General features: G+C 48.4%; 1 protein-coding gene across 2 annotated transcripts; it reads right to left on the reverse strand.

Moving 5' to 3' along the window:
• Positions 1 to 618: 618 nt before the first annotated feature.
• Positions 619 to 14,971, reverse strand: ETHE1 (ETHE1 persulfide dioxygenase). Of its 2 annotated transcripts, XM_001916893.6 has the most exons (7): positions 14,799 to 14,971; positions 14,236 to 14,380; positions 13,974 to 14,122; positions 3,995 to 4,124; positions 1,710 to 1,799; positions 1,195 to 1,311; positions 619 to 820 (listed from the first exon to the last, which is right to left on the reverse strand). In XM_001916893.6, exons 1-7 carry the CDS (start codon positions 14,877 to 14,879, stop codon positions 768 to 770), a joined length of 765 nt encoding a protein of 254 aa, XP_001916928.2. In that variant the 5' UTR covers positions 14,880 to 14,971; the 3' UTR covers positions 619 to 767. The 2 variants fall into 2 exon arrangements, with proteins under 2 accessions (XP_001916928.2, XP_070080712.1); XM_070224611.1 differs by lacking the exon at positions 13,974 to 14,122 and having other exon boundaries at positions 14,799 to 14,958.
• Between the last annotated feature and the right edge of the window lie 6,226 nt (positions 14,972 to 21,197).

Raw genomic sequence — 21,197 nt, forward strand, 5'->3', positions numbered from 1 at the left:
ACGTTAATTTAATTTTGTCCTCACAGCGCACGAGAAAGGGATTTCCATCTCCATTTTATAGTTGGGGAAACTGAAGCTGATGGGGGAAAGTGTGCCCAAAGTCTACACGTTGTTAATAATGTTAACTCCAGATTTGTTCTCTGGAAAATCCATGTTCTTAATCATTAGGCATTCCGTCACGCCAAGCCAGGAAGTGCCTGGAAGATCATCCCAAATGACAGTAACAATAATAATTAACACGGATGGGAAGTGCGCCCTGCAGGGAGTGTGCCAAACAACTCATACGTATGGACTCTCTGATCGCCCCAACACCCTGTGATTAGTGTTATTACTGGCATTTTACAGATGAGAAAACTGAGGCCTGGAGAAGGGAAGTACCTCATCCTGGGTCTCGCAGGGGCAAGTGGCTCAAAGTCAAGATGGAGTTCTAACCCAAGGAGCTGAGAAGCCCTGCGCCAGATAGCTGTTGGCTTCTGATCTTATGAGTCAGAAAATCTCCTCCTTCCGGGCTCCCTGGACCTTCACCCTGCCCCACTCCCTGGCCTCTGCAGGGACCCAAACTAACCACCTCAGCCCAGAAACCCAACTGGTTCCCCCAGGAAACGGAGAGAAGGCAGATTCAGAGCAAAACGAAAAAAGATTTTTATTTAAGAAGTTCGAGGGGCTGGTGAGGGAGGGGAAGAGGAGAGAGACTGCCGTGATGACACCTCTCCCCACCCCTCTCCTAGTGCATTCTTAACGGATCTGAGCACCTGACAGAGACCTGGTCACGAAGGGGCTGTCTGGATCCCACAGCGCAAGTTCGCTGGGACAGCAAAGTCTGAAAGGGAGAAGCCAAGGGTGAAGCTAAGGGGCCAGGCAGAGCCTCCAGGCTGGGGACCCAGAAATCTTAAGAGCCCTTCTCTTTGGGGAAACTAGAATTCTGACCCTGAGGCCCCTCCTCCCTCAGACTCAGGGGTCCAGGCCCCAGCCCCTCCTCCCTCAGACCTTGACTCCAGGCCCCAGCCCCTCCTCCCTCAAACCTTGACTCCAGGACCCAGCCCCTCCTTCCTTAGACCCAGGAGTCCAAGCGTCAGCCCCTCCTCCCTCAGACCCAGGAGTCCAGGCCCCCGGCCCCTCCTCCCTCAGACCCAGGAGTCCAGGTCCCAGCCCCTCCTCCCTCAGACCCAGGAGTCCAGGCCCCCAACTGCTCACCTATTTGCTGAGGCTTGGGCAAGTTCAGGTTGTCCATGACCTTGACAAACTCTTCACAGCTGAGGGTAAGCCTAGGGTTCAGAGTCCGCTCCTCCTCCACAGTGGACACTGTGAGCCCTAGTGGCCAAGGGAGGGGGAGCAATGTTGACTGGTCCAGTGTCTCAGGCCTCCCAGAACTACATTTCCCAGGAAGCCTCAGGATGCCTCTCCTGACTGGGACTCACAGGCTCTTCCCAATATGTTCCTGAGACCTCTTTCCCTCCTCAACAGGCACTATGGGAAATGTAGTTTCCCACAGTTCCCTACGATCTTTAGTGAAGTCCCAGGAAAACTCATGCCCTCTGCAATTCTAGGAGTCGTAGTGTCTACAGCCACACTCAGTACACCTAAAAGCACTTGATCTGTTTGGCCAGAGCACTCTGGGAATGGTAGTCTCCACGCCCCATGAGGATTATAGCAGTTGGGTGCTCGTTCTAAAACAGTTAAGCCCCACTCCTCCTCCAGGAAGCCCTCACCGTGGTAATCATGAGCAGGGTAGATCAGACAGTCTCCTGGAAGTGTGAAGATCTTTTCGTGAACCGAGTGGTACAAGGTCTTAGCACAGCCTGGGGACGGAAAGCTCAGAGGTCAGTGTGGATCAAGGGGAGGAGAGAAGCCCCCTAACCCCTTCCCTCAGGAAAAGGGTGGGAGGATACACTCACTGTTGGCTAAAGCCTCTCCCTCATTTCCTGCCAGTACCCCACTGTCTAGGTAGAGAAGGAGAGGGAAGGGCATTCTGGGCAGGTGGAACAGCAAATACAAAGAACTGGGAACGGTGAGAAATTCAGCATGGCTGTAAATAAGGTTGGAAAGAGACCCTGAAGCACCAAGGAGCTGTGCCCTCACTCTGGGCAGGGAAGCAGGACTAGAAGGTGAGAAACTGAAGACACGAGGCCAAGGAGGAGAATGGAGCCATGGTGCCGACCAGAAGCTCTGAGTCCTGAGCTGGAGCAGGGGCAAACCTCTCTGGAATGTTCTTCAACCTTTCACTTCAGCCTAAATCCTTCCATTTCATGACTGTGTTACGGAATGGATAAAGGGAGGTTAGGAGCCGCAGAGAGAAAAAGACAGAGACCAAGATGGAGAGAGAATGAGACACGGAAGAGGAAGCCAGAGGCAGCCTGGGGATCTGGTTACCCACGGGGCTCATTGTGGTTCCATCCTTCCTCTCTCATCCAGCCTCACTCTCCTCCCGCAAGGCAACTACGTCCTTCCCATCTAGTGCCAACCCCACATTCACACACACACACTCAAAGGGCAGCTACGCCCTGAGATTCTGAAACCAAACTTCCTTCCCACAGCGAAATTCTGGAATCTAACCGCCCCCAGCAGCTAAACCCCACATGTAACACTGCCCACATGCAATTAAACCGCTGAATCTAGCAACTTCCTAGAAGCTAAACTCCTGAATCCTCCACATCCTCCCCCTGCCACACCTCCAGCAGCTAACCCCCTTACGGGCTTTTAAAATAGGTCCACGAGGGGCTGACCCCGTGGCCGAGTGGTTAAGTTCGCGCGCTCCACTGCAGGCGGCCCAGTGTTTCGTTGGTTTGAATCCTGGGCGTGGACGTGGCACTGCTCATCAGACCACGCTGAGGCAGCGTCCCACATGCCACAACTAAAAGGACCCACAACGAAGAATATACAACTATGTACTGGGGGGCTTTGGGGAGAAAAAGGAAAAATAAAATCTTAAATAAATAAATTAATTAATTAATTAAATTAAATAAAATAGGTCCACGAACTCTGTGACACTGTTCTCTTCAAAATGTGACTCTTTATTCCCCTCACTCACACTTAGTGGTCTGGACTAAGTGACTTGCATCTAATAAATAGGATATTACAGAAATGACGGAGTTTAACTTCTGAGACTAGGTCATTTCAAAAAATGTTAGCGCTCTGTCAGTCGGTCTCTCTCTCTCTCTCTCTGATCATTCCTTCTAGGAGGATCCAGCTGCCATGTCATGAAGACACTCGAGCAGCCCCATGGAGAGGTCCACGGGATGAGGAACTGAGGCTCCTGCCAGCAACCAGTGCCAGCTTGCTGGCCATGCGAGGGGGCCGCCTTGGAAGCAGACCCTGTAGCCCCGGTCAAGCTTTCAGATGACTGCAGCCCAGGCCAGCAGCTTGAGAGATCCTGAGCAATCTCATGAGAGACCCTGAGCAAGAACCAGCCGGCTAAGCTGCTCCCAGAATCCTGACTCTCAGAAACTGTGTGATATAACAAACACTAATCATAGTTTTTTTGTTTTTTTTTTTGAGGAAGATTAGCCCTGAGCTAACATCTGCCGCCAATCCTCCTCTTTTTGCTGAGGAAGACTGGTCCTGAGCTAACATCTATGCCCATCTTCCTCTACTTTATATGTGGGGCGCCTACCACAGCATGGCATGCCAAGTGGTGCCATATCCGCACCCAGGATCTGAACCGGCGAACCCCGGGCCGCCAAAGCGGAATGTGCGCACTTAACCGCTGCGCCACCGGGCCGGCCCCTAATCATTGTTTTAAGTCACTATGTTCTGGGGTAATTTGTTTCACACTAATAGATAATTAACACACCCCTGAACCTAACTGTCCCCTAACCCCTCAATCTAACTGTCCCTCATCAGCTCACCCCTGAATGAACTCTCCTCCAACTCCAGCAGGTAAACTTCTTCAATCTACTCCTGACCCCCTAAAAGTCTAACACGCATTCATTAATTCTTGCAACTGCTACCTAAGACCCTGGCACGCACATAAGTATACTAAGATCTGGAGCTTGACCTTGCTGGAAGTCCGTCCGCCCACACCCCCGGATGAGCAGGGCATCTCCAGTGAAGGCCATGCTGTGGTCATTCAGGACGAAGGTGACACAGCCTGGGGTGTGGCCGGGGCTGGCCCGGGTCTCCAAGGCCTGGCAGAGAGAGAGAGACAGACAGTCACCAACAAAACAATGGCTCTGCCCTCATGGTGCAATTGTCCCCAGAAGAGCCCACCCCAGGGTCACATCTAGATTATCTTTTTTTCTTTTTTTTAAACGTTCCTATTTTTTTTTTTTTAAGATTTTATTTTTTTCCTTTTTCTCCCCAAAGCCCCCGGGTACATAGTTGTATATTCTTCATTGTGGGTCCCTCTAGTTGTGGCATGTGGGACGCTGCCTCAGCGTGGTTTGATGAGCAGTGCCATGTCCGCACCCAGGACTCGAACCAACGATACACTGGGCCGCCTGCAGTGAAGCGCGTGAACTTAACCACTTGGCCACGGGGCCAGCCCCTTCATATTTTTTTTTTAAGATTTTATTTTTTTCCTTAGATTATCTTTTTTTTTTTTTTTTAAAGATTTTATTTTTTCCTTTTTCTCCCCAAAGCCCCACCCGGTACATAGTTGTATATTCTTCGTTGTGGGTCCTTCTAGTTGTGGTATGTGGGACGCCGCCTCAGCGTGGTTTGATAAGCAGTGTCATGTCCGCGCCCAGGATTCGAACCAACGAAACACTGGGCCGCCTGCAGCGAAGCGCGCGAACTTAACCACTTGGCCACGGGGCCAGCCCCTAGATTATCTTTTTTTGATTAAAAAATTAAGTTAGATTCCCAGAATGAAACCTCCCACCAAACTCCCAATGAATTAAAAACTTAAAGCAAGAAAATAAAATCATAAAACTGTGACGACAACAAAAATACAAATGAATATGTGATCTCTGGTTAGAGAAGAATGTTCAAATGCGATCCCAAAAGTCATACACTGTTAAGTAAAAGGTCAGTGGTTTGACTTTAAATAAATTTGAAGTTTCTGAATGGCAACAACATCATGAACAAAATTGAAAGGGAACTAAAAGGGCCAATGCCCGTGGCCTAGTGGTTAAGTTCAGTGCACTCTGCTTCAGCGGCCCAGGTTTGCAGGTTCAGATCCTGGGCGCGGACCTACATCACTCGTCAGCCATGCTGTGGCGGCGACCCACATATAAAATAGAGGAAGATTGGCACAGATGTAAGCTCAGGGATAATCTTCCACAGCAAAAAAAAAAGTATTATAAACTGTGAATAGCCATAATATATAAACAGCTCCTAAGCATCAATAAGAATCCTCAAAAGAAAAATGGGCAAAAGGAAAAAATAAGCAATTCATGGAAGAGCAAATACACAGTCAAAAAACGTGAAAAGATATTTAAGCTCCCTTAAAAAGAAAGAAGAAAGAGACTTAAATTTAAAAACCCTTATTTTTTACCCACCAGATTGGCAACTGTCAGAACTGTTTAGGATGTTTGAAGCAAGCCCCTACATTTCCTGGGATGTGGGTGCAGCTCAGCATTGCCATTTTAGAGCAGCTTAGCACTGTCTATCAACATCTCAAATGTGCACACTGTCTGACCCCTCAAAGCCACTTCTAAGACTCTGCCATTATGAATCCCGGACGCACTGCGCAAAGCTGCCCACCCGGGGATTCCTTGTTATCAAAAGCCCCACACCCAGTTCCGGGAAGCAATTGTCAGAAGACATTATTACCCTAATGATCTAACAACCACCTACAAGATTAGTTCCCACTCACACATGACTCCTCCCTTCTTCATAGAGGCCCCTCCCACTAATCAGCATCCTTGTCCAGGTCAGTCATCTGCTGATTACTGAAGGACACCATTTGCAGACCCTGTTCCCACACCCATTATCCATTCTGCTCTTCCCCGCCTACGGGTCTCCAGTTTGGTTTGGGGCATCAGAGTGCTCAGCCAAGCACTTCCCCAGCCTCCCTGGCACCTTGGGTGGTCTCTGACACAGTTCTCTGGCCAATGAGATGTCAGTCAGTCTCCTGAGGATTTCTGGGAAAACTTTTCCTGATAAAAAGGACTGGCACCTCCTCTTTCCACTTTATGTGGTTCTGAGCACAAGGTGTGATGGCTGCAGCTGTAGCAGCCACTTTGCAACCATGAAGGAAAAGCCAAGAAAATCCCACAAATGAGAGTGCTGCTGAATCAAAAAGAGTAACTGCCATCTTCCAAATTTCTTGTTATAGGGGGAAATTAAACTCCTATTTATTTAAGCTAGTGTATGAGGTTTTCCAGTTACTTCCAGCCAAACACCCTCCTAGTTCATATACAATAGCATATCTGTACAATGCAAAACAAGTGCAAAGCAAAATCAGAAATCTCGCAAAATCATGTGGGAAAAATCACACCCCTCAAAAATTAGCATCACCTTTTGGTGGTAGGAGGGGTGATCTTTCACTTTTTATTTTGTATACTCTGATTTTTTCTCTCTTTTTTGGAGGAAGATTAGCCCTGAGCTAACATCTGTGCCCATCTTCCTCTATTTTACATGTGGGACGCCTGCCACAGCATAGCTTGATAAGCAAAGTGCAGATCCGTGCCCAGGATCTGGACCCACGAACCCCAGGCCACTGAAGCAGAGCACCCAAACTTAACCGCTAAGCCACCAGGCCAGCCCCATGATTTTTTTTTAAACAAAAGCACCAATGTCTTTTGAACTGAAAATATGGACGAATATTCAGGAGTAATGCTCAAAATATTTAACTGCAGTTATAACGTGGGTAGCAGCCAACCAGCAGGACACCAGCTGTAAACAACAGGTGCAGTTAGACAGAGTACACATGTGGTACCTACATGTAGGATACAGCTAAGTATACATATACGACATACATGTGTGTATGTCTATAAACTGCACAAAATTTTCATATCAGTTGAACAAAATCCTGCTTGCCACATGGATCGAGATTTCCTAGGCCCTTGGTGACGGAGCCTGTGTCGCAAGTGGCTTTGCTGACCATCAGCCTCCCTGTTTATCTGACCTTTCCCTTCTCTGGAATATCTAGAATCCATCCCCCCTCTCTCCACCCCCACAACCCTGCCCATCTCAGGCCTCATCCTCTCGTGCTTGGACCAACCACTGGCCTCCTTCCTGGCCTGCCAGCCTCCAATCCATCCCCCCATGACCCCGAGGGGGTGTCCTACTGCCCAGATCCAAACCTGCCCTGCTCTGCTCAAAACTCTTCCTTTGCTCCCATTGTCCCCAGGGCAGAGTTCTCGCTCCTCGGCCTGATTTTTGAAACACTCCAGCTCTGGTGCCCACCCACCTTTCCAGCCCGATGTCCTATAACATCCTCCTTTCCCCAACACGCCCAGCTACTATGAACCCCGGGGTTGTTTCCAGAAAGCACTGGGCTTTTCCACACCTCTTTGCCCACGCAGTTCCCTCTGCCAGGGACGCCATTCCTGCTTCTCCCATCAATCAGGTCTACTCGTTCTCGAAGAGCCCTAACCTGACTGATCCCTTCTCCTGTGCCAGGTGCTCTTCCAAGTGCTTGACATGACTGACCTCACTCAGCCCACACACCTCCTTATGAGGTACGTGCCATTCCTGTCCCCATTCGACACATGAGGAAACTGAGGCACAGAATGAGAAGGAGAATGAACAAACTATAAACCATACATGACAATATAGATGAATCTCACAGCCATAAGGATGAGCAAAAAAAGTGGGCTATGCGCAAGAGTGGAGTGGCGTGGAATGGAACAGAACGGAAAGGAAAGGAATGCAGTGAGATATCTCAGAGCTCCTGAGACACAGTAAGGGTGAATGGTATTTCATGAAGCTGAGGTTTCAGTCCTGAATCCAGATGTAAAATACTGACCTCTTGGCGAGGGCGCATGGTTCAGAACAGTCTCTGGAGCCAGATGACAGGGATTTAAATTTGGCTCTGCTATTACTCGCTATGTGACTTTAGACAAGTTACTTCACCTCTCTGGGTTTCTCTGCTGATTTGTACGATGAGGATAATAATTGTGCCCACCTCATAGGACTATTATAAAGATTAAACTATTTCATGTATGTAACAGCACTTTAAAAAATGCCCCTGGGGCCAGCCCAGTGGCCTAGTAGTTGAGTTCACATGCTCCACTTGGGTCGCCCAGGTTCACTGGTTCAGATCCTGAGTGTGGACCTACACCACTCATCAGCCATGCTGTGGCGGTGACCCACATACAAAATAGAGGAAGACTGGCACAGATGTTAGCTCAAGGTGAATCTTCCTCAGCAAAAAAAATAAAATAAAATAAAGCCCAGGGCACAATAATTGCTATGTAAGAAAAATAATAGGAATGTTTTAAAATTCAAAAAACACTGATCTAGTGGAACTACAAGGCCTCCTGGGTTCAAATCCTGGTTCAGCCACTTTCTCAGTATAATTTTTGGGCAGGTCACTTTCCCTCTTCTGCACTTCCTTCTCTGTGAAAGGAGAAAAATAATTCTGATCTCACTATGCGGTTATGAAGGTTGAATGAGATCTACCTGTCAGTGAGGACATAGCGGAGGCCGAAGGGTCAGATCAGCCATAGATGGATTTTGTTTGGACTCCTCCGTAGTTATTATAAATCTGAATTTGTTGACTACCCTTAAAAAGTGGAAGATTTCTCAAATTACATATATTTGCAGCTTCTATTTTAAAAAAAGGAGGAGGAGGAGGAGGCCTGGCAGTAGACAGACTACATTCCTAAACATGAATAATCAACTTGAATTGCACAGTGGGTGTCCGCCATAAATGGGGCACCCACCCTAACATTTACCACAGACTCCACCACTCCCTGCTGCCTGGCAGCGATATTTGTTTCTGAAAATCCTGTGAGATAAATGCTGAGAAAATGCAATGACAGAGCTTAGCACACTGCCTGGTGAGAAGCAATCACTCTATGTTTGTTAACTATTGTTAAATTATTATTCTCATTAACCAACACAAAAATATCTACAATCTACTTCAGTTGAGAGCAAAGAGAAGTTTTAGATCAAGTTAAATGACAACATGAGGAAACAGACACATCCAGAATGTGGACGTTCTACAAGACAACAGGCTGGTGGCTTCAAAAGTCAATGTCATGGGGCTGAAAGGGTACAAAGCTGCTCTATTTCGAGAGACTAAACAGACAGAACAGCAAAGGCCATGTGTGAACCTCAACTGCATCCCAGTTCCCAAAAGCAGCTGTGAAAATGATTCCTGGGCAACTGGAGAAATTTGAACATGGGCTGGATTTAAGAATTATTGTGTACTTTGTTAGGTGTGACAAAGATTTTGTAAAGGAATGGGGCTCAAAGTGTAGTTGAGGGAACCCTGGGAGTCTGCAAGATCGAAACTACTTTCATAATAGTATGAAGAGGCCTTTTGCCCTTTCTCTTGCTCATTCTCCCATGACAGTGCAGTGGAGTTTTCCAGAAGCCCCATGACTTGTGATGACATCATTGCTCTGACAGGTGATGGAATGTGTACTAGTGTGTTCTTGTGTTTTTAAAAAGTCTCAGTTTTAAGTATTTTTTTGCATATCTGAATAGTTATAGTTTGGTTTTTTTTTTTAAGATTGGCACCTGAGCTAACATCTGTTGCCAAGCTTTTTTTTTTTTTTCCCTTCTTCTCCCAGAAGTCCCCCAGTACATAGCTGTGTATTCTAGTTCTTCTAGGTGGGACCCCGCCTCAGCATGGCCTGACAAGCGATGCCAGATCCGTGCCCAGGATCCGAACCAGCGAACCCAGGCCATGAAAGCTGAGCCCCGGAACTTCACCACTCAGCCATGGGCCGGCCCAGTTTTTTTTGTTTTTTGTTTTTTTTTTACTGAGATACAACTGACATATAACTAATACAGTAAATATTGATAGATAGCACCCACATAAACAAAAGCTTCTTGGGGCCCTCCATAATTTTTTTAAGACCAAAAAGTTTGAGTTTGAGAACCGCTGATACAGGAGAACATCTTTATTCTCAGAAGTCTTTAGAAGTGAAATATCCTCAATTTAGCTTTTGAGGGCTGAGGGAGGAAAAAAAGTGAGAAAGAAATAGGCAAATGTAAAAATGTCAGCAGCTCGTGCACATCAGGTGAAGGGCATGAGGATGTTAATGGCACTATTAATTCGATTTATTATAGATTTGAAAATATTAAAAATAAAAGGGGGCAGGGAACCTAACATCCTGACTTCAGGCAGCCTGAACCGTTCCTGAAACTTGTTGAGTGATCTTTCCAACATACTCACTCTCCCCTTCCACGACGCATCAAATACCAGAGACAGCTGCACAGCTGTTACTCCGTTTCCTGCGGCAGCGAAATTAGCGTCCGGAAACTAATCCATCAGCTAAATGCAACACACAGGCGATCAGCGCATGCGCGCAGCTCACTCGCCTTGCGGTTCCCACGGCCCACACTGCCCCCTGCTGGCAGGTAAGCTCTCAGCTCCTCTTCCCTTTGGTCCCCAAGTTTATGGTTTCGTTTCCTTATTCAAAAGTCCTTAATCCTGATATAACCATCCACAGTTTCTATACCTTTTAAAGTCGAAAACCTATAATGTCGCTTTCCATTGTAGCTAAATATTCTGAACCTCCACAAGCTACACTTTCTTCCTTTCTTTTGTGGAAAAAAAAAAAAAACAAAATTAAAATTATTTGCTCTGTTTAGGGGACAGTGTACCGATATCTATAACCTGAAGCATCAAAAAATAAGATGGAGTGATGGATGGATAGAGGTGTATGCTGCAGAGTTTTCTTTCAACTTTTCTGTATGCTTGAAAATTTTCACAACATGTTGGGGGAGAAAAGACATTCCACAGTTCAAATATTCAATTCCACATAGGAGGAAGCACTGAATACCTCACATGGCCACCTGAGGATCACCTGTGAGCTTTTAAAAGCTACGGATTCCCTGTGTCTGCCCTGAACAGTTAAATCTGAATCGCTAAAGTGTGTGGGGGAGGGGAGCGATCAATATCTTGAACAGCACCTCTCTCGACCAACATATTTAAGAGAAGGCTTTCTGCCGCCCATCCCAGGAGCTAAAATGTTCAAGTCTCAAACAGTGCTTATTAAAACAGAAAATTCCTTCTGCAAGGAAACCGTCCAAATTTGGCCCACTGTGAACGTACAACGTACAACTAGTTCAAAAACTCTTTCGGCAGTTTCTACCGAAGTTAAACCTATGTCAACTCAATGATTCAGCAAGTCCACGTCTTGGAAACGAGGGTAATGTCCACCAAGAGATTCGTACACGAATCTTCATAGCAGCATCATTCATAATTGCCAAAAACTGGAATCGGTTTTCAAAAAGATAATGGATACATTGTCACAAATTCACACAATGACATGCTCTCCATCCCAGCTTGGTAAACTATGGCCAGTGCCCCCGATTTGGCCTGCCGCCTGCTTTTGTAAGGCCTGAGAGCTAAGAATGGTTTTTACACTTTTTCACAGTTTTTCAAAAAATCAAAATAAGAATGCTATTTCAAGATACGTGAAAATTATTGAAATTAAAACTTCAGTGGCCATAAATGAAGTTTTATCGGAGCCCAGCCATGCTTATTCATTTGTGCATTGTATACAGCTGCTTTCACACCGACTGGAGAATTGAGTAGCTACGCAGAGCCCATATGGCCTGCAAAACAGAAAATATTTACTATCTGGTCCTTTGCAAAAAAAGTTTGCCAACCCCTGCGAAGTAGCAATGGAAGGAAAGAACTGTAAATATATACAATGTTATATAGAGCGAAAGAAGCCAGACACAAAGAGTACACATTGTATGCTTCTTGTTTACAAGTTCCAGAACAGGCAGAACCAACCTATGATCAAATGAGTCAGAAGAATGGTCCCGTAGCAGGGGCATCAATGGCCGGGAAGAGGAACAAGGAAGGCTTCTGGGGTGATGGGCATGTTCTGGATCCGGATCTGGGCGGTGGAGACTCAAGTGGACACATGTAAAAATCTACCGAGCTGCTTCTGTACAATATGTGCACTTTGTACCATATAATATGCATGTTACAATTCAGTTTTTAAAAGTGGGAAGATGAAAATGAGAGAAAGAAAAAAAACGTGCCCATCTCCAAAGGTGTATAGAGAACTCAAAAGAAAACTAAACAAAACACTGAGTAATCATAGAGACAGACAGTAACAAGCATTGGCAAGAAGGTGGAAGAAGTGGAACCCTCGTACACTGCTGGGGGGAACGTAAAATGGTGCAGCCACTCTGGAGAACGGTTTGCCAGTTCCTCAAAATGTTAAACAGAGAGTTATCATATGATCCAGCCATTCCATCCTAGATATACACCCAAGAGAAATGAAAACATACACCCACAGAGAAACTTAGACATGACATTCACAGCAGCATTATTGCTAATAGCCAAAAAGTGGAAACAACTCAAATGTCTATCAACTGATGAATGAATAAATAAAATGTAGTACATCCATATAATGGAATATTCTTCAGCAATAAAAAGAAATGAAACATTAATCCATGCTACCACAGAGATGAACCTTGAAAACCTTATGGTCGGTGACAGAAGCCAGTCACAAAAGACCACACACTGTATGATTCCATTTCTATGACATGTCCAGAATAGGAAAATCTACAGATACAGAAAGTAGATTAGTGGTTGCCTAAGGCTGTAGGGTGACAGGGGAGTGGGAGGGCTGGGGTGACGACTAAGGGGTAAGGGATTTCTTTTTGGACTGATGAAAATATTCTGAAATTAATTGTGGTGATGGATGCACAACTCTGTAGATATGCTAAGTCACTGAATTGTACACTTTAAACAAGTGAATTGGATGGTTTGTGAATGGTACCAATAAAGCTGTTTAAAAAAACAAACAGGGAAGCTAAATATGCCACAGCTAAACCCTTCAACATGCATTCACTGAAAACATCACTCATTCACTTTAACTAAGGGCTCATCCTGACACAAAACTCCAAGTATTTCTAGTTCTTCTAAAGCTTCTCAACCCAAGAAATGCTTGTCAGCAGTGACGATTATGTACAGTGTACATGAATGTACAATGCCTTTTTTTACCTGTTTCCAGAAAAAGGCTTAAAATAAAGAGGCTGGAACTATTGTAGCTAAACCCTCTGATCCCACACACAGCCGTCGTTTCCGCTAAACGCTCTGACTCACAGAAACTGTTCCCATTTAGCAAAACTCTAAGCTGGAGGCCGAGTCCTCACCGGTCACCTGACATTCTGTCCCCAAAGTGAGCCAAACTCTCTGCATCTTTAGCAACTCTGATCAGAATAAAACCCTGCCAGCTGTTTCCTGTCCCTCTGAGGGCACCTCCTCCTGGCACCCTCCCCACCACTGCCTCCCCACCACTCCATATTGCCCTGGGTTGAAATTCTGGCCAGAAACCTACTGATTTGCCTTTGGCAAACAAAGGAGAGGAAGTAGGAACCTTCAGACCAGACTGTGTGAGGCAATAGCGGGGTTGGGACTAGGGTGAGGTAACAGGAGCCTAGGGCACAACATTTAAGGTGGTGCCCCCTCAAAGATGCTGGCCTCGCCCTTACCCGACCCTGAGAGTGAGTGCCTCCTTAAATGGTGTACCATAGGTGCTGGCTGGCCTCACCCTAGTCCTGGCCCCAGGCAACAGATGCTCCATCCTGCACACTGGCTCTCAGAAGACAGGGCTGGGTCTCCCGGTCAGCCCTGGCCGGGGAATTCCAGCCCCCAGTCAACTTTGCCCGAGATGCCAGGCCAATGGAGCTGCCCCAAAGCAGTAGGAAACTCCATAAATGCTGTTGACTTAAGGGGCTCGGCCAGACACACCTACCCTGAGCCCCAGTGCCCCACCTGGGTTTATAGCACCCTCCTCCCAGAGATAGAAACTCAGGAATCAGGAACACAGCTCTGAGGCCCCTCTTACCCCAGGACTCAGGAGCCCAGGCCCCCAGCCCCCTCTTCCCTTAAAGTCCAAGAACTCCAGGCCACCACCCTCTCAGGGACCCAGCATCCAACTCACAAAGCGCCCGAAGTGGATGGAGTCTCCATCCTCAATGTGCAAGTCAGCCTGGGCCCCACTAAGGCGGGAGATGACAGACTGGCAGCCGGGGAGTAGGGACCGGAGCACCCCCGAGCCCGTAATGTGGTCCGCGTGGCAGTGGGTATTCACTGGGAGAGAGAGGAGGGCCAAGTCCAGGAGGGCACAGAGAGGACGCAGGATGCCCAGCCCCCACCCCCCTGCCCCACCTCCCTCAGGCCCAGGAGTTCGCCCCCAGACAGACCAGCATACAGCAGCCGCAGCCCCAGTTCCTTGACCAGCTTGGCGTCCCGAGCAGCTGTCTCCAGAACCGGGTCGATCAGAATGGCCTCTCGGGACTCTCTGTCCCCCAGGAGGTACGTGTAGGTGCAGCTCTTGGGCTCAAACATCTGGGAAGGGGGTGGGGGACGAGTGAGTGTCACTGGGGACCCAGGAGTCCAGGCCTCCATTCTATTCTCTTTCTGAGATCCAGAAGCAGAAACCCCAACCCTTTCTTTTCCCCCGGAGTCAGGAGTCTGAGGCCCCAGCCCCTTACTCCGTCTGAATCAATGAGTCTCAACTTTCAAACACCCCCAAATCAGAGTCCCCAGCACCCTCTTCTGTAAAGGACCCAGGAGCCAGGCCCCAAGCCTAGCAGCTCCCAGATCTCTCCCTTCCAGGGACCCAAGAGTCCATCTCCAAGCTCCTTTCTGCAAAGACCCAGGCGTCGAGGCCCCGGGATGCCTCCCGCATTAAGGACCCAGGAGTTCCGCCGCCGTCGCCGCCCGGGGCCCAGCAATCCCGCTCCCCGGTCCGGCCACGGCGCACCTGCCGGAGGAGGAGCGGGGCTCCAGAGCCGCTGTGCTGGCTGAGCTGCCGCCCGGCGACCGTCAGCAGCCGCCCGGCCATCGCGCCCGCGTCCGGGTCCCGACTGAGCGGAAGCCCAGCGCCCGCCGCGGCCGGTGCAGCGGGCCGACCGGGGAGGGGCGGGGCCCGCCTTAAAGGGGCCGCAAGCGCCCAGAGCCGACGGCGGGGCCGGCTGAGCGGGGCTGGGGCGGTGGGAAGACTTCAGACACCGACAAGTCAGCGAGGAACAGGGAGACCCTCAAAGGGTGAGGGAGAGACGCTGGGAGAAGCACAGACAGGCAGACAAGTAGAAACCCCACAAGGGGCCCCAATACACCCCGGTGCCCTTTTATAGGAAAAGCAAGTGGTCGGATTCTCCTTGTTAAAGAGAAAACAACGTTTGGTTCAATGTCACTAGTCTTGAGGGACTGTTGGGGGGTACCGGGCTCCCAGAACAACATTTGATCTCATTAAAGTTTACCCAAAGATGGCTAAGTGTTTTATCAGAAATCTTTTTCTTCCCAGGAAGAAATCTTTTTTTTTTAAGATTTTTTAATTTTTTTCCTTTTTCTCCCCAAAGCCCCCCAGTACATAGTGTATATTCTTCGTTGTGGGTCCTTCTAGTTGTGGCATGTGGGACACTGCCTCAGTGTGGTTTGATGAGCAGTGCCATGTCCGCGCCCACGATTCGAACCAACGAAACACTGGGCCGCCTGCAGCGGAGCGCGCGAACTTAACCACTCGGCCACGGAGCCAGCCCCAAGAAATCATTTTTTAAAACCAATTTTGGGGGCCAGCCCGGTGGCGCAGTGGTTAAGTGCGCATGTTCCGCTTCGGTGGCCCGGGGTTCCCCAATTAGGATCCCGGGTGCGGACATGGCACCGCTTGGCACGCCATGCTGTGGTAGGCATCCCACGTATAAAGTAGAGGAAGATGGGCAGGGATGTTAGCTCAGGGCCAGTCTTCCTTGACAAAAAGATGAGAATTGGCAGCAGATGTTAGCTCAGGGCTAATCTTCCTCAAAAAAAAAAAAAAAAAAAAAAAACACCTAATTTTGCATTGTATCTTGCAAAATCAGGTTGGCGCGATTGTTTGGCGTCTGTTGGAACTGAACCTCTGAAAACGGCTTCAGTTAATTTGCACAGAGGACCTAGAGTTGAGAAACTTGTCTAAAGTCATAGACTGTCAGAAAGCTGGCTCTCTGGAATCACACCAGAAATGAGAATAGGACACCCACTCTTGTCAATCAGTCACTTCGTCACCGAGAAGCAGCCTTGATGTCCACCCCAGGTGCAGGGCTTCTCAGGAGGGGCTGCCAGCTACAACATCCCACATTTATCTCAAGTCTGGAGCTTCCAGGGAACGGCCCTGCATGGCATTCTTGGACCAGGCCCTACAGGAGTCCCTTTCCGTGAGGCCTACTTTACCTTTAACCAATCAAACGCTGTTTCATTTAAATTTTATGTAAATACCACCTTTCCTAAAAATCCTATAATGACTCTTCTCTCCCCCTGTGTTTGGGGAGACAGTCCATGCTCCCTCTGCGGTCCCCCCTCCTTAGCCACCGCAAGTCCGTAAAACCCAACTTTGCCAGACTCCTAGTGTATTTCTGGCACTCTCTATCAGGGGAGAGACTCCGAGAGCCACTCAGGGACGAGGGAGATGCTCAGAGACTGGAAAGAGACACTCAGAGATACCAAAGAGAAAGACCTGGAGAGACTTTCAGAGACACGTGGGGAGATGTTGAGGCGAAATGAGATGTTGTGATGAGAAAACAACAATTTTGAGTTGCTGTCTAAGCATTTTACAGCGTGGCCCTGCTCACATCCAGAGTCTGGACAGTGAGATAAGGACCTGAGCTTGGAATTCCACCACCAGTTCCCGCTTTGCTTTTTTCCCAGGGCACCTTTTCAAGTAACCACTGAGAGTTGAGCCTGTGAAAAGTTAGTGACCTCCACCCCAACCACCTTATAAGAAATGGGTGCTTGCTACCCTGCTCTCTGTCTCCTGCCGCTTATGACCTGGGGCACTGGACCGCCCTTCCCCACCCCGGCTCCCTGTGCTCCGGCTCCCATGTTTCCGGTATCTGAAAGTAACAAATCTCATGACTCTACTTCCGTCGTGTGCGTGTACTGAAACTGTGCCTTCAATCAAAACGACCCCAGGTTTTCACTTCCCCAAGGTGGGAGCTCACATGCTGAGGGAGCTGCCTGCCGACCCCATGTGGGCCGCCTGTGCCTCCTCACTCAGCAGGTCATAATCTGCCGTAGGGCCTGGGCCTTGTTTGCTCAGCAGAAACCCCCAGGCCCATTGCAACCATGTGTCCTTCTGGCTCCCTGCTGGGCAGGCAGAGCAGCTAGTGGGATTTGCAATGATCCAGGCCTGGCCAGCCTGAATCCTCCCTTATCCCCCGTGAAGAACATCGCGTCTTACAGGGACACAGAGCCCCTCCATGTGAGCTACTGTTCCTGGGAACCCTGGTGGTACCAAGGACAGCCCTTTGGCCAGCATGCAGCCTTTGTTCCTCTGCCTACTTAAGCAAGCTTCTCTTATGGGGTGGTAGCGGGTGCACACTTCCGTCCAGCCAGCCACCACCGGACACTCTCCCTGTAAGTCAGTTCCAATAAAGCTATATGTCGCATTCGCAGTCTCCGCGTCGTTTCTTCAGTCTCTCGGTATGATACCCTGCCGCCCTAGCCCAGCTGGGCTTGCAGCCTTATATCTGCATATTCTTAATTTAATACACCAGCTACGGGCCCCCGATACAGATGTCCATCAAAGAAATCTGGTCACAAAGACACACTGGGAGATTCTCGAAGATTATGAAAGATGGGAAGAGATGTTGAGACGTGAGAGCAAGAGAGATGCGCAGAAAGGGGGAGAGACTCTCTCAAACCTGGGAGACACCCAGAGAGGAGAGAAATGGGCGGACAGAAAAGCTCCGAGTCAAGGAGAGAATCTGTCACCTACACCTCACGCAGAGGTCTCCTGCCTGCTTGGCCCACGCTGGGCAAAGTTGGCGACCCAAAGGTGGATCCTCAGTCTGGTTGGTGGGGGACAATGGGGCGGACATCAGGGCTGAAAGGAGGGGAGGTGCAGGGAATGCCAGGAGCCCAGGGGAGGGAGGAACCAGGACAACGGGGACCCTCAGGCACTGTTTACTCTGAGGGTCCCCCAAATCAGACGTCTTCCCGCTGGGACCCATTCCCATTGTTTTTGCAGGATCGCTAGACCGGTTACCTGGAACGTTCTCTGGGGTTTTTATAGCGTCAGCTGTGAGATGTCCTCAGAGATAGAAACCTTAGCATCATCTTTCCCGGCTGTGTGACCTCAGGCTCAAAACTTACCCTCTTCTGGGCTTTGGTTTCTTACCTGTAAAATGATGTTGAGAACAGTTCTATCCTCAATATGAAGATCCAGTGAGTTCACACATGTGACGAGTTTGGGCGACCACCTGGCACAGAACAAGCTGTCAATGGGAGCTGGCTACCGTTATTTCATCACCATCCCGGACTCCTTCCTCCTCTCACCACCTCCTCCCAAATCATCACTGGGCCCTGATGAGCTGACCTCTCCCATCCGGCCACTTTTCCAACAGACAACTTCCCCAAGGTGGGAGGCAACAGGCAGCAAAGCATAAATGCAAATTACGTGGATTCCAGGGCCAGGCTGCAGGGGTTCAAATCCAGGCCCTGCTACTTCCTGGCTGTGTGACCTTGGATAAGTGACCTCCTCACTCTGTGCCTCGTTTTCCTCTTCTATACAACAGGAATAATAGTAACGCCAACTCTTAAAAGCTTGCTGTCAGGATTAAATGCGTGGATACATATAAAGCACTCAGGACAGCTTCTGGTATATAATAAGTGCCAAATAAAAGGTGGTACTTAGTATTATAATATATAACAGCAGCCTCATTGGGCTTCTGGCTTCCACTCTGCCTCCGTACAATCCACTTTCCATGTAGCAACCAGAGTGACCCTTTTAAAAGGTCCATAGAAAAGAGACTGAAGAGTCACAGCAAACAAAAGCAACGTGTGGTTCTTGTGTAGATCCTGATTCAAACAGACCCAGAGTAATAAAAAGAAACTTATAGGATGTGATGTCTGGCATACAGCTTCAAAATCCTTTGGGAGGAGTGGGTGGGGGGAGGGAACAACACTGGCCACGACTGGGTAATTGTTTTGTCTTTTTTTCCAAAGATTTTATTTTTCCTTTTTCTCCCAAAGGCCCCCGGTACATAGTTGTGTATTTTTAGTTGTGGGTCCTTCTAGTGTGGCATGTGGGATGCCACCTCAGTGTGGCTTGATGAGTGGTGCCATGTCCGTGCCCAGGATTTGAACCGGTGAAACCCTGGGCCGCCAAAACCAAGCACGCAAACTTAACCACTTGGCCACGGGGCCGGCCCCTGGGTAATTATTGATGCTGGCCAATTCTACCATTAATGCAGAGAACGATTCTTTATTCTCTCGACTTTTCTGTATGTTTGAAATAAAATACAACATTGCGCTTGGAAAAGAAAAAAAAGATGTACATGGACCATTGGGGAAATTTGAACACTGATGAGATGTGTGATAACATGAAGAAATGAGTCTAAATTTGGAAACGTGTCATAATGATAGGTGGTTGTGTTCAAAAGAGAGAAAGAGAAACCTTATTTTTTTAGAGACACAGACTGAAGTGTTTCTGGATGAAATATCTGGAATTTGCTTCAAAATAATTCAAGGAGGGGTGTTGGGGGATGATGAAGCAAGATTGGCCATGTTGCACCCGGGTAATGGGTCTACAGGGGTTAGTTATAATCTTCCCCCTCCCTCTCCTTTAGTGTATGTTTGAATTTTCCCATAACCTAAGAAATAGTAAACAAAAAAGAAAAAAAAAAAAAAGACTACATGAAAACTTATCACTTCACATCACTTCCTGTGTGTGAAACCTTCCCTGGGTTTCCCACTCAGCATCAGCCTCTTTCCAACTCCCTGACCTCAAGTTCTGCATTCTTCCCATCCTTCTATCCTCCCATCACTGGGGCTTCTGGCTGTTAATTTTTCCAAGCATTTATTTCACACAAATTTATTGAACACCTTATTCTGTGCTAAGCTCTGTTCTGGATGCTGGGGACAGAGGGATGAAGAAGATAGACAAGTGGTCCATCTTAACAGAGGATGCATTCTAGAAGACACGTGTACAGGGTTAAGTGCATACAAGAGGGATGAGACGACAGTCATGGAGGGAAGGGGGCTCCATGAGCTCGGGTGGGCAGGGGAGGCCTCCTGCAGTGGTAATATTTGAGGGCGGAATCAGGAAAACAAATTGATGGAGGAAGGACCTTGGGGACAGAGGGAAAAGCTAGTGCAAAGGCCCTGAGGTAGGATTGACCACAGCATGTACAAGAACTGGAAGGAAGGTCAGGGAATCTCGAACACGGCATGACACAAGAGGAGAGATCCCTAAACACAGCATGCTCCTTCCCACCTTGAAGTCTGTGCATTTGCCGTTCCTGGGGCAACCGTGACCCCATGAAGGCCCAGTTGAATACACAATAAAAACAAAAACCAACACTGATAACATTTATTAAGCACTGTAGGCACTGCTCTAAACACTTTCCATTGATTATTGAATTTAATCCTAACAACCTTCCATTTTATAGATGAGGACACTGAGGCCCAGAAAGGTGAAGTGACTTGCCCAAGGTCACAGAGCTAGAAAATGGCAGAGCCAAGATTCCAAACCGGTTACCCAGACAGTCTGGCTCCAAAGCCTAAAAGAACCCCGCCACATAACTCCTACGACTCCCAGGGCTTGCCAGACCTGGCAGGTTATCAGGGTGAACGCCACCCATGCTGCGGATTTTTATGGGCACTGTAGGAGGGCAACCTCCTTGAGAGTTTCCAGGGTGTAATCTGAAACGGCCTCTCCCCCTTCCACAGAGGGCAGGGAGAGACCCAAGAAAGAGGCAGACAACTCCAGATGGGTAGGTGGCCGGTTTAATAAGTGAGGGAACTTACTTACGAGGTTCATCTTGGGCAGCCACAAGATGCGTAATTCTCCGCACCTGCATGCCAGAATCTTAAAAGTTTATATGGAGGCCTTACCTGGGTTCAGTCACGTACCCAGTCCAGATTGGGTCATCACCACGTTACTATTTAAAGGCTGAATTCTTGGAGCAGCTACTGGGAACCAGGAAGGCAAGTGGAATGCACAGTCCAAGGACAGGGGAGGGATGAGGAGCCTCCAATGGCCCCAGTCCAGCTCGCGGGTCAAGTGGCAGTCACGTCATCCTGATGACATCCTCCAACACTCCAGCTCTTACAATCTCACACCCCCCATCTTCCACAACGGGCCCTGAGCCATCAGCAAAGGACTTCACTAGCATAGATGTGGCTC

The sequence above is a fragment of the Equus caballus genome, chromosome 10 (genome assembly GCF_041296265.1).
Source record: "Equus caballus isolate H_3958 breed thoroughbred chromosome 10, TB-T2T, whole genome shotgun sequence".
Classification (NCBI taxonomy): domain Eukaryota; kingdom Metazoa; phylum Chordata; class Mammalia; order Perissodactyla; family Equidae; genus Equus; species Equus caballus.

Coding starts and splice junctions, on each gene's coding strand:
- ETHE1 (XM_001916893.6), bottom strand. CDS start 14,879: ATGGCCGGGCGGCTGCTGACGGTCGCCGGGCGGCAGCTCAGCCAGCAC. Junction 14,123..14,235: donor GCTGCGGCTGCTGTATGCTG/GTCTGTCTGGGG, acceptor TCTCTCTCCCAG/TGAATACCCACTGCCACGCG. Junction 1,312..1,709: donor CCCTGCTCATGATTACCACG/GTGAGGGCTTCC, acceptor CTTGGCCACTAG/GGCTCACAGTGTCCACTGTG.